This window comes from Engraulis encrasicolus, chromosome 14, assembly GCF_034702125.1.
Source record: "Engraulis encrasicolus isolate BLACKSEA-1 chromosome 14, IST_EnEncr_1.0, whole genome shotgun sequence".
In the NCBI taxonomy this organism is placed as follows: Eukaryota; Metazoa; Chordata; class Actinopteri; order Clupeiformes; family Engraulidae; genus Engraulis; species Engraulis encrasicolus.
The window spans coordinates 8,050,435-8,062,934 of NC_085870.1; the positions used below are offsets into that span (position 1 = coordinate 8,050,435).

General features: G+C 44.0%; 1 protein-coding gene across 1 annotated transcript in view; it reads left to right on the plus strand.

Annotated features, from left to right (window-relative positions):
- The window catches only part of elmo2 (engulfment and cell motility 2), a 56,748-nt gene that overhangs the window by 19,244 nt on the left and 25,004 nt on the right, over positions 1–12,500 (plus strand). The window contains exons 5-9 of the mRNA XM_063214854.1: positions 1,393–1,465; positions 1,898–1,948; positions 4,524–4,693; positions 7,679–7,778; positions 11,875–12,026. Coding sequence (XP_063070924.1) covers positions 1,393–1,465; positions 1,898–1,948; positions 4,524–4,693; positions 7,679–7,778; positions 11,875–12,026 — 546 coding nt within the window. The remainder of the gene's footprint in view (positions 1–1,392; positions 1,466–1,897; positions 1,949–4,523; positions 4,694–7,678; positions 7,779–11,874; positions 12,027–12,500) is intronic.

Genomic DNA, 12,500 nt, shown 5'->3' on the forward strand with positions numbered 1-12,500 from the left:
CAAACAAATAACTGGAAAAATGAAGGTGACCCCGAACTTTTGAACGGTAGTGTATGTTTTTTTTATTTATTTATGAAATGAGTGATAGATATGTTAGTTGGATGCATGTAGAAATGTTAGTTGGATGTATGTAGATATGTTAGTTGGATGCATGTAGAAATGTTAGTTGGATGTATGTACTAACTACAGCCATATCTATGCCACATCTTCCCTTGTTATCATTCTAATGATTTGTATGACTGCTTTGGCAATATGAATGTCATATTCGTCATGCCAATAAAGCATTAATGAATTGAATTGAATATACCGCTACAAACCCCATTGTGGTGATGGTGAATGCAAAAACCCCTAAACATCCTCTTTTATTATCTTGCTAGTTTGTTCATATTACTAGAACTTAAGCTGTTAGCAGCCTTTGATCACTGGCTATATGAAGAGCTTTAACCCGTTTGTGCAGAGCCTCTCTTAGGCCTAACCATACCGTCACGTAAATGGTAATGACCTTGTCTTAATCTGTTACTTACGACTCTAGGTAATGTCATACTCATGTTACTATGATGTAGTGAATCTTGTGAGTGGGAATTGTGAGTGGGTGAATCTGCATGAATGGGCTATGAAGGAGTGAAAGCATAACTTACGGAAATACAACATACTGTAAACTTTACAGTAGCAGACAAGTCGTACGGTATTTTTGGGACGTGTGTTAGTAGTGTTATACGTATATACAGTATGTTACTGTATTGCTGTTTGGTCTGCTTTTGGGAAAACGTTAAGCAACAATGGTGTGAGATGTGATATAGTACATTCTCAGAGCATTAGGTGTGTGTGTGTGTGTGTGTGTGTGTGTGTGTGTGTGTGTGTGTGTGTGTGTGTGTGTGTGTGTGTGTGTGTGTGTGTGTGTGTGTGTGTGTGTGTGTGCGTGTGCGTGTGCGTGTGCGTGTGTGCGTGCGTGTGTGTGTGTGTGTGACAGGAGTGAGGGCAGTTAGCGTGCACGTGTGTGAGGTTATGATTGAAAGTGTTTGACATTTTACAGAGCTACAGTGACAGTTCTGAGAATAAACAGAGCCCTCTGTGTACAGTACAGGGGATGATTTTTTTAAAGGTCGCCAGAAGGCTTTTAATGTAAGTAACAACTGGCACTTGCTGTTCTTGTGTGCATGTGTGTTTGTGTGTGTGTGCCTGCGTATGTGTTTGGGTGTGTGTGTGTGTGTGTGTGTGTGTGTGCGTGTGTGTGCGTGTGCGTGCGTATGTGTTTGCGCGCGCGCGCGTGTGTGTGTGTGTGTGTGTGTGTGTGTGTGTGTGTGTGTGTGTGTGTGTGTGTGTGTGTGTGTGTGTGTGTGTGTGTGTGTGTGTGTGTGTGTGTGTGTGTGTGTGTGTGTGTTTCTCTGACAGCTGGTCCTTGTCTGGGTCGGAGCAGTTTGCCCTGCGCTATGCAGACGGGCCCCAGCTGTACATCACAGAGCAGGTGGGGAGAGTGGACTCACACACACACACACACACACACACACACACACACACGCATACGCATACACACACGCATGCATACACACACACACACACACACACACACACACACACACACACACACACACACACACACACACACACACATCTGTATATATACACACACAGTTGCTCAGCCACTCACGGCACATGTTCTACAAAGTGGACCAGTTTTTCCAAGAAGTCATTCTAACTTCACCAGGCATTGACATAGTTTACATCTACTTTGCCAGACGTTAACATGTTTTAAACCATACACTTTATAACTATGCAGTACTAACAAAAAGCTTTTACTTGACACAAACACACGATATTTTCAGTGGTGATTAGTAAGACCTAATTAATATGATTCTGTTTGATTTGCTCTTAATCTATGTGTTTTTTTTATCTGCAGAGTCGTGGTGAGATAAAGAACGGCACCATCCTTCGGCTAGCCATCTCTCCGGTAACCTCCCGAGCGTTTAGTTGGCGTTTGCACTGCCTGTGCTTCTGCTGCCAGTGACTGTGTCTGTAGTAGGGGTGAAAATCACAGCCTTCATGACGATACGATACGATATCAATTTCTTAAATCAGGGATTCGATTTTTTTTCGATACTTAAGAGTTCCCCACGATACGATGCGATTCAGTTCGATTCGATTTTTTCCAATTACTTTTCCACTACTATTGTGTTATGGAGCTAGGGCATTGCACAGGGGCCAGCGATTCGATTCTTTTCGATTCCTAAGAATTCCCCACGATACGATGCGATTCCATTAAATCGCCGGCACGATACTTCCGATACATCGATACATTTCGATTTTATTTACATCCCTAATCTGTACCCATTACATTACATTACATTTGGCAGATGCTTTTATACAAAGTGACTTACAGTACAAACAAGGCCATAATCATAGCATGCAACACGTGCAGATACAAAGTGCACAGGAAATTAACAGAACAATAGATGCAAATACAATGTGGAGTTTGTTTTACTTTATTTAATAGGTACATTAGTACAGGTTTATCCAATAGTCTCCTCTGTACCCAATGGCCTCCCACTCCCCTTCAGCACAATTGTCCACTTAGTGCTTGTTGGCACAGCAGAGGAAAAAAATTTGTTTTTTATGATAAAAGATAGACGGAGCTTCATCATACCAGTGGTCCTTACAAAATTCAAATAACTGCTTGAATTAGAATTAGAATTTGAATTTGGATTGCACATAGGAAGAGAGTTGAAGTAGCCTCATTCACGATTGAAGTGTGCCTAGCAGAAAGCACAAACAGATGTATGGTACGCAATTATGATATGCTTTTCAATCAGATATTGTGTATTACTATGCAGTATACTATATAATCATAGTGCAATAGTCCCAGTAAAAACGATATAATCACAGTACAATAGCAGTGTGATGTGAATGAGTTGAAGCAGTGGTGTTGAGTCAGAGCACTGCACTGCACAGGTGGAGGGTGATCAGCATGAGAGCTGTGTGAGTCCGACATCTCTGGGCTTGGGCCAGCACTGCAGCTGCCAGTTACAGCGTTGACAGCCGGCCAGCGTGGCGCTGTGTCTTACCAGACGGTTGCTATGCGCTGCGGAGACCGAGCTCGTTATCTGGGCCGCTAACCCACGCACAGTAAATTCGGCAATGTTGAGTAAATTCAACACTTTAGGAGTCAGACCAACTACGTGAGTGTTAAACTTAACTATGTGTTTGGTAGCCTGCAGCCAGTAGCCTAACGTCCCTGTGCTGTGTGCTATGAGGTGTGAGGGAGTAATGAGGAGAATCATATCATTGTCTACCGCCAACCTCCACCGCTGCTGACCTCTGACGCATGACCTTTGCACCCAGTGTTTAAATTGCCTTGCGGGAGGTGGCTTATAAAATTACTGACTTCTCCACTGTCTAGATTGCTTCAGGAAGCACTTCATCAATGGCGGCCGCTCTACTTCCGGTTATTTCCTCGAATCGGTGTATAGGGAGGCGAGAAAGTTGGAGATGGACTTTTAGATGGTAGAGGGGAATCACACAGTAGGCTTTGCTGTGGCGATTCAACACCTGAGAGCAGGGCCAATTAAAAGAGTTACCGCCTCTGCGCTAGTGACGCTGTGTGTCCCTGCGAGGTGAGGAGGCGGAGATGCACTCCGGAGGGCTCCACCCCAATTTAAACCCTGTTTGCACCCCTGTTGCCTCTACTTCCTGTTCCAACTCTCCCTTGTGGGCTACCTGCCTCCACCAGCGTTAAACTTGCTATAGGAGCACATAGAGGTGTAGGTAATGAGGAGGATCGTACCATCGTCTACCACCAGCCTCCACCGCTGCTGACCTCCCACGCTTGACCTATACATCCCTATTACTGTTAGTGCTGATTCACACACAGCGTCACTAGCGCAGAGGCGGCAATAAGCTGCTCAGTTTGCTCTGTTTCCAAGTCACTGAAAGTCACTGTGCTGTTGGTGTGCTAGGAGGACCAAAGAGTTTTTATGCAGTCACGACTTTTCCACAACTTCCTACTTTCTCTCGTGGTCTGCATGCCTCTTCCAAAGTCCACCCTCCTATAGGAGTGCATGGTAAGTTTGCCGTGTAAATTTAACACTGTGGGAGTTGTTTTGAACACTCTTTTAATCGGCCCTGCTCTTCAAGTGTTGAATCACCACAGCAAAACATTAGGACATGTATGTGTCCCCGGTTCTCTGAAGGAGATGAGTGAGCCATCTCTGGGAGTATGCTCTCAGCTGTACAATTTCGCTCTTCGTCAAATTGTACAGCTGAGTACAGTACTCCCATCCAGATGGCGAAACGAGTCAAATGAAAGAGAACCTACTGTGCGATTCCTACTGTGTCAAAAATGTCACGCATAATACACAATAGACAACATAACAATAAACATGTCAGAATAGACCAAAACAAAACCATTTACACATCTATGTAAATACTGATATTAACGGGACAAACATTAAAGTGCAAGACAGGACCAATGACAGAGTCCAACAAGTAATAATTTAAGTGTCATATTCACTGTACTGTATATTCGGCAGGCGAGGGCAGCCAGGCAGCTGCTGGACCGTATCCAGTCTCATGGCATCGACGCGCGTCTGGAGGCCCTGAAGGAGCTGGCCAAGCTGTCGGCCGACCCCACCTTCGCCACCGAGTTCATCAACATGGACGGCATCAGCACACTGGCACGCCTGGTGGAGAGCGGCACGCAGTGAGTCACATGGGTCACGAGTCACGAATCGCGGGCCATGAAACATGGGTCACAGTTTACTGTGATTACCTGTCAAATGAGAGTGCCTGTGGTTAGGTGTGTGGATAGGTGGATGGACTGGTTTAGGCAAAGGTGTAGGCCATCAATACTTTTTATATTTTTAGGGCTTTTTTGCCTTTATTTTTGACAGTGGAGGAGAGACAGGAAATGAGTGGCGAGAGAGAGACGGGGAAGGATCAGCAAATGACTGGAATCAATCAATTGCCAGCACAGCAACCCAGTGCCCTACCGTTCAATACCTTTTGAGTCATGGGTCATGAGTCACAAATCACAGGTCACGATTTACAGTTTACCTGGCTGTGGATGCATGATGAGTGTGCTTTTAGGTGTGTGAATGGGTGGGTTGAGGCAGAGACGGAGACATGCATTACAGTTTGCCATCTAAACCCAGTTACGGGTCATGGATCTTGAGTCACGAATCACACGTCACGTTTTACAGTTTATAGTAGCTGTCAAATGGGGGAATGAGAGTGTCTGGTTAGGTGGGTCAGGAGGATGGGTGGTGGAAGCAGAGGTGTAGACCATCAAAACCCAATGTTTTGGTATAGCCATCAAAAGGTCACACTTTGGACCTTGAAGTCTACCACTGGGAGCCCATGTATTGGGCTAATGCAGCATACGTTTTCATTGGTCTTGACTCTGGTAGAGCCTGCCTGTGGGAGGTAAGGTAAACCCAGGTAATTTGGAATATATGGCACTGGGCTACGTTTCTCGAAACCATAGTTTGTTTGCAATGCAATTTCCCATTGGCAACTACTCAAGTTGCTAACAGGTTAGCAACTACACTTTCGAGAAACAAACCCCTGGATTGCTAGCCTGAGTATCATCCTCCGTAGTGACCGCGCTGGCTCAATACTTTCGCTTGCTGACCACGGAGTCTGACCCTGCAGCCACCCCCGGCAGTTGGAATTCAGATATTCGTTCAGTATCTGAATAGCCAATAGGCTCGCTGATAGTCTAAGCCCCTCCCCAAGCCCTCTTACATATTCAACTGAAATACAACAACTTGATGATGGCGATGTGATGTCTGTAACCAGGACATTTGATAGTGCTTGGTGTAAACTGGGACATTGCCGTCCGCCAAGACCTTTGACGGGCTTTCGGCACTGACACTGCGCAGCTCTTGGGCAGTCACACTGGGCGTTTCTCTTCTGTTCACTTTAATGGTTTTAGTTGACAGTTAATATCTTCATAACAAGGTTGGAACAAGCGCAGCCCCATTTCAGTGTTACTTTTTTGCTGTCACACTCGACGCATATACACAGACACAAACTGGGAAGGAGAGAGGGTGGGGGCTGCTCCATGGGCTGTGCATTTGGAGCATATTAGTAGTTTCCCAATAAAATTTGAATCATAATGCCGTGGATCCAATACTATAATATCATATAATATTGTCCTTAAGTCTGAGCGATGCATTGATTATTTGTTTAGGGTACGTTTTCTGCCAGCTAAATGCAAGGGGGAAGGGGGCTATATTAGCAAACAAGACGATTGCACAGTTAGCCTGCTAATTTTAAATATGATCACCTGGAGCTAATAGCCTTCACATGGCTTAATCCATCCCTGTTATCAGTCCGCTTGAGGTTTTTGCTTCGGGAAAGTGAAAAAATGAGGTCCTAATTAATCTTCAGATGGTGTCGGACCCTGACGGTGCCATAGGCACACGTTGTATGTCTCCCTGAAATCGTAGGTTTTTGATGGACCTCGACAAGTTCTACACTCCTTAGTTACCGTTGCTTGGATTGGTTGGCGGCCGTTTGTGGGAGGGGTTTTGCGAAAGGCTAATTCCCTCATTAAGTGAGATAATTTCCAACTGCCGGGGGTGGCTGCAGGGTCAGACTCCGTGGTCAGCAAGCGAAAGTATTGAGCCAGCGCGGTCACTACGGAGGATGATACTCAGGCTACTGGATTGCAGCTTCTGAATCCAGGTTGCCCATCACTGCAGCCTACTAATTGGCTGAACAAACTTAAAGGGACACTGTGTAGGAAATGGTCAAAAAAGGTACTGCAACTATGCTGCTCATTGAAACTGGGCTGCCTATTACCAAATTTGATCTTTTCATGAACGTTTACTAAGTAATAAACTAATATTTTCTAGTATGGCCCAAGTAAAGTCATTTTTACAGCTAAAAATGGCTATATCTGGAAATTCAAAATGGTGGACCATGGAGAAGATCCCCCTTTTCACGTATGAAAAGTGCAATTTTTCCAGTCGAAATGAATACTTAGAATTTGATGGTGGTGGTAAGTATTCATGAAAAAGGTAACATTTGTGAATGGGCAGCATGAATTCTGGAAATAAAAAACTAAAAATATCACACAGTGTCCCTTTAAAACTCCAATTGTATTGCAGGAGAGTTCTTTAGCCTGTGGGCCCAAACAAGGTTGCCTTGGGGGAGGGGTTGTGTTGGGGGATGTAGGCTAGTGAGGCGGGTGATCTGTGATTGATTACTGGGATCTGGATGAGCAGGGGTAGAGCTGAGTAGCAAAGTGATGAGGCAAGCTATCTGTGATAGATTAGTGGGCCTCTCTTCTGGGATTTCAACTAGGAATTTAGTGCAATCTTGTTGTTGTTGTCTGCAGCTTGCTGTTTTTCTAAAAAGAAAAAAGCTTTTTCAAAGGGTTTCAATTACTTTTTCAATCATTTTGCTCATATTTCAGATTTTTCACACTACTCATTATCAATGTAACATCACTGTTCTTACATACAGTATATTATTTATGAAAATAATAAATAATGATATTGAACGCAAATTATCTCAATGTCTCAATAAGACAAGAGTGCTAAGTTGGTTTGGTTTTCTTCTTCTTCTTCTTCTTCTTCTTCTTCTTCTTCTTCTTCTTCTTCTTCTTCTTCTTCTTCTTCTTCTTCTTCTTCTTCTTCTTCTTCTTCTTCTTCTTCTTCTTCTTCTTCTTCTTCTTTAGTTTTGGTGAGATGCTAGCGTTTACTCTCACTGCCTTCCTGGAGCTAATGGACCATGGCATCGTTTCCTGGGACCTCATCTCCCTCTCCTTCATCAAGCAGGTGAGTGGAAACGCGCGCACACGCACACGCACACACATGCACGCACGCAGGCACGTGCGCAGGCACGCAGGCAGGCAGGCACGCACCAAGCTACAAACAAAATAGCCCTGCAGTAAAAAAAGTGCTTTAATGTAATTATGTAAATAGCTGAAGTATCTGCACCATTACATCTCTTATGTTGGCTAGGCTTGTGCTGCATCGACTAATTGTGCTTTCTTTTTGGGGAGTTAACGCACAATGGCAATGGAGCAAGAATGCATGTTGATTTAGAGCAGAGCAATGCAGTCCCTCCCTTCAAGCCCAGTCCCAGAGGCTCTGTACGCACTACAGTCATCATCATCAGGCATGCTGTTGCTATACATATTGTGTAGGCGAACACATATTGTGCAGACTGCACACCCAGTGCTGGCTTCAGTATTTTTCCACTCACAGTTGTGTGAACTGAACTTGCATGTCAGTTTGTGCTAACAATGAAAAGAGTGGCTTCTATTGGAGATTTTGAATGCAGCAGTCATCTGCCTTGTCTTTTTTAGTTCTCTCTCTCTCTCTCTCTCTCTCTCTCTCTCTCTCTCTCTCTCTCTCTCTCTCTCTCTCTCTCTCTCTCTCTCTCTCTCTCTCTCTCTCTCCTCCTCTATCCATCCATCGCTTCACCCCTGAACTGCCATCCCCTGCTGGAACTGAGTGGGTGGCCTTGTTACCTAGCAACTTTTAGTTATGGTCCAGAGATTTTTTGCAGTTCATTTATTTATTTATTAAATTTGTCGTCTTGTGAATTGTTTATTTGTGCTGCTTCCAAACTTGGGTGCCTCCAGGGGGGATGAGATGAATCTTGTTGTGAAAGTTGTCAGGCTTCTACTCATACATTTTTTTCTCATCGCCAGAGTTTGACATTTATTAGCACGCCGGCCTCACGATGTGAATAGATTTAGCAATTGCATAAAATACATAAAGAAAGTCCATGGCATATAATTTGGCCATAGATAGGACACTGCAAGGTTACCGCGTGCATGTGCGTTAGGATAGTGAATGCAAAGAAGATCTCTGAAGAGCCATGTTGCTTATCCAATGGCATTATGGCTGGCTAGCTCACTTAAATAGCTCAAATAAATACATACGTATGGCGCTAATGAGTCTCGCTGGTGCCACAGATTGCTTGCTACGTGAACCATAGGTGCGATTTGTAGGTGGGGATGGGGGGGATTGTCCCCCCTCCTGGTCTTGATATCGCCACTTTTTCTACATGATTTTATCACAGCTCAATGTAATTCCATTGATATTGCTTACCATCTGAAACATATCCCCCCTTCTGGTTTTCCGACAAATGGCACCTTGGTAGTATATTATAATAATATTTCGATATAAGATATACTGGCATGTGATGCTAATGACTTGGCCCTTCCTCAGATCGCCGGCTATGTGAACCAGGCAATGGTGGACGATCATGTATGCACAGTATAGTATACAGAGTACATACAGTGCCCTCCATAATTATTGGCACCCCTGGTTGAGATGTGTTTTTTAGCTTCCAATTATTTTATTTTTTTTTCTAAATAATATGGGACCTTAATGGAAAAAAAGAGAAAAATCCAACCTTCAATACAAGTGCATTTATTCAGTGGGGAAAAAATCCCAAATAAAGAAATAATTATTTGACATCAAATAATGTGTGTCACAATTATTAGCACCCCTGGTGTTAATATTTTGTACAACCCCCTTTTGCCAACAAAACAGCACCTAATCTTCTCCTATAATGTTTCACAAGATGGGAAAAGACAGAAAGAGGGATCTTCAGCCATTCCTCTTTGCAGAATCTCTCTAAATCATCCAGAGACCTGGGTCCTCTCCTCGGTACTCTCCTCTTCAGCTCACCCCACAGGTTCTCAATGGGGTTGAGGTCAGGGGACTGAGATGGCCATGGGAGGAGCTTGATTTTGTGTCTGGTGAACCATTTCTGTGTAGATTTGGCCATATGTTTAGGGTCATTGTCTTGCTGAAAGACCCAGTGACGACCCAGCTTCAGCTTTCGGGCAGAGGGCAACAGATTTTGATTTAAAATGTCCTGGTATTTCAAAGCATTCATGATGCCATGCACCCTAACAAGGTTCCCAGGGCCTTTGGAAGCGAAACAGCCCCACAGCATCACTGACCCACCCCCATACTTCACAGTGGGTATGAGGTGCTTTTCAGCATGCGCATCTTTCGTGGTACGCCAGACCCACTTAGAGTGTTTGTTGCCAAAAAGCTCAATCTTGGTCTCATCTGACCAAAGCACACGGTCCCAGTTGAAGCCCCAATACCGCTTGGCGAACTCCAGACGCTTGCGTTTATGATTGTGAGTGAGGAAAGGTTTTCTCCGTGCATGCCTCCCAAACAGCTTGTTGGCGTGTAGACAGCGCCTGATGGTTGATTTGGAGACTTTGTGACCCCAGGATGCTACCATTTGTTGTAAATCTGTAACAGTGAGCTTTGGAGATCTTTTGATTTCTCTTACCATCCTCCTCACTGTGCGTGGTGGCAAAATAAACTTGGGTCCTCGTCCAGGCTTGTTTACCACTGTTCCAGTTGTTTTGAACTTCTTAATTATTCCTCTCACAGTGGATATGGGCAGCTGCAGTTGAGTGGCAATCTTCTTGTAGCCTCTGCCTGACCTGTGAAGGTCGACGCACATCTGCCTCACTTGTATGCTGTGTTCCTTTGTCTTTCCCATGTTTAAGAGTGGATAAGAGAAATGGCCTCGGTGTCACGTCATATTTATACCCCAGGGAAACAGGAAGTGATGAATTACTAATTAAATGTTCCTACATACTCTGGTAAACTTTGTAAACTACTGTAGAAATGACAGAAATGCTTCAATTATATTTATTTCCTGGGAATTGTTAAGGGTGCCAATAATTGTGGAACAGGTGATTTAATGAAAAATAATTATTTTTCAGTCAGTANTNTTTTTATTTTCTTACAATTCATTTGAGTTGAAGGCTACATTTTCCTACAATTTTCAGTGTGACAGTATTCTTCTGCAATAAACACTGAATTTATTTTAAGGCTTTTAACACATCTCAACCAGGGGTGCCAATAATTATGGAGGGCACTGTACATCTATGGTGCTAATTACTTTGCTCGTGCCCAGATTGTGGGCCACGTGAACCAGCTGATTGTGGACATTCTCCATGTACAGTATAGTATGTGAGGGTAGCCTGTATACTTTGTAGTATACTACTGTATATGATGATAATGAGCCTCAGCCTCACTGATCACCCGGATCTCAGACTACAGTACGTGATCCAGTTAATGGTGGACGTGTCGATTCTGCATAGCATACAGTCAATCCGGAAAGTATTCACAGCGCTTCACTTATTTCACATTTTATTATCTTACAGCCTTATTCCAAATGCTACAAATGAATCTCTGTTGTCAAAATTCTACACAAATTATTCCATTATGACCATGTGAAAAACCTCTCTTTTAATCCCTTTTCATTTCAAAATGTTTTTCACATGGTTATAATGGAATAATTTGTGTAGGATTTTGACAACAGAGATTCATTTGTAGCATTTGGAAAAAGGCTGTAAGATAATAAAATGTGAAGAAAGTGAAGCGCTGTGAATACTTTCCGGATTGACTGTATGTATGTACATAATTTGACTGTTGGTACAGAGTGTATACTACATGCATATGGTGCTAAGGACTCCCACTGCTCCTCAGATCGTGGGCTATATGAACCAGCCCATGGTTGATATCCTCCATGTTCAGAATACGATAGTATATATTATACTGTACGACGTTAATGACTTAACTCGTCCCCAGACGCAGGCTATATGAACCAGCCCATGGGGAACATCCTCCATGATCTACAGTGTATGAGAGTATATAGTGCTGAATACTATACGATGCTAATGACTTTACTCGTCCCCAGATCGCGGGCTATGCTAACCAGCCCATGGTAGACATCCTGGATATACAGGAGTCTATTACTATACTATACGATGCTAATGGCTTAACTCGTCCCCAGATCGTGGGTGGACATCCTCCATCTACAGTGTATGAGAGTATATAGTGCTGTATACTATACAATGCTAATGACTTTACTCATTCCCAGATCGCGGGCTACGTGAACCAGCCCATGGTGGACGTGTCGATCCTGCAGCGCTCGCTGGCCATCCTGGAGAGCATGGTGCTGAACAGCCACAGCCTCTACCACCGCGTGGCCCAGGAGATCACCGTGGGACAGCTCATCGGGCACCTGCAAGTGTGAGCACAGACACGCACACATGCACGCACGCACACACACCCCTAGCGTAGGATAGCATAGCGTAGCACAGACACGCACACATGCACGCACACACACCCCTAGCGCAGGATAGCATAGCGAAGTGTTAGGGCAAAGGCCTGTTCGCATCTGCAACAATGACTATGAAGATAAGTATGCATCAGGGGTTCCCAGCCTTTTCTAACTTGGGGCCCACAAATGTTCGGTGCCTACGTCTGGTCTAATAAACAATACAACTCAAATGACTAGTCAACAGCAACACGGCAACAAATATTATGTAGATTTTTAGAGAATTATGTAGATTTTTGAGATTGCCTGATGAAGGTCTAGTACCGAAACGTCGTTATTAAAGAAAGAACAGCGAAATGGCCAGTGTGCGGGAGTTTCTTTAAGTTGTTGCTGAGTGACCCATGGGCCATCTCCGACGCACCTGCCAGCTGAGGTGTGTGAAAAAA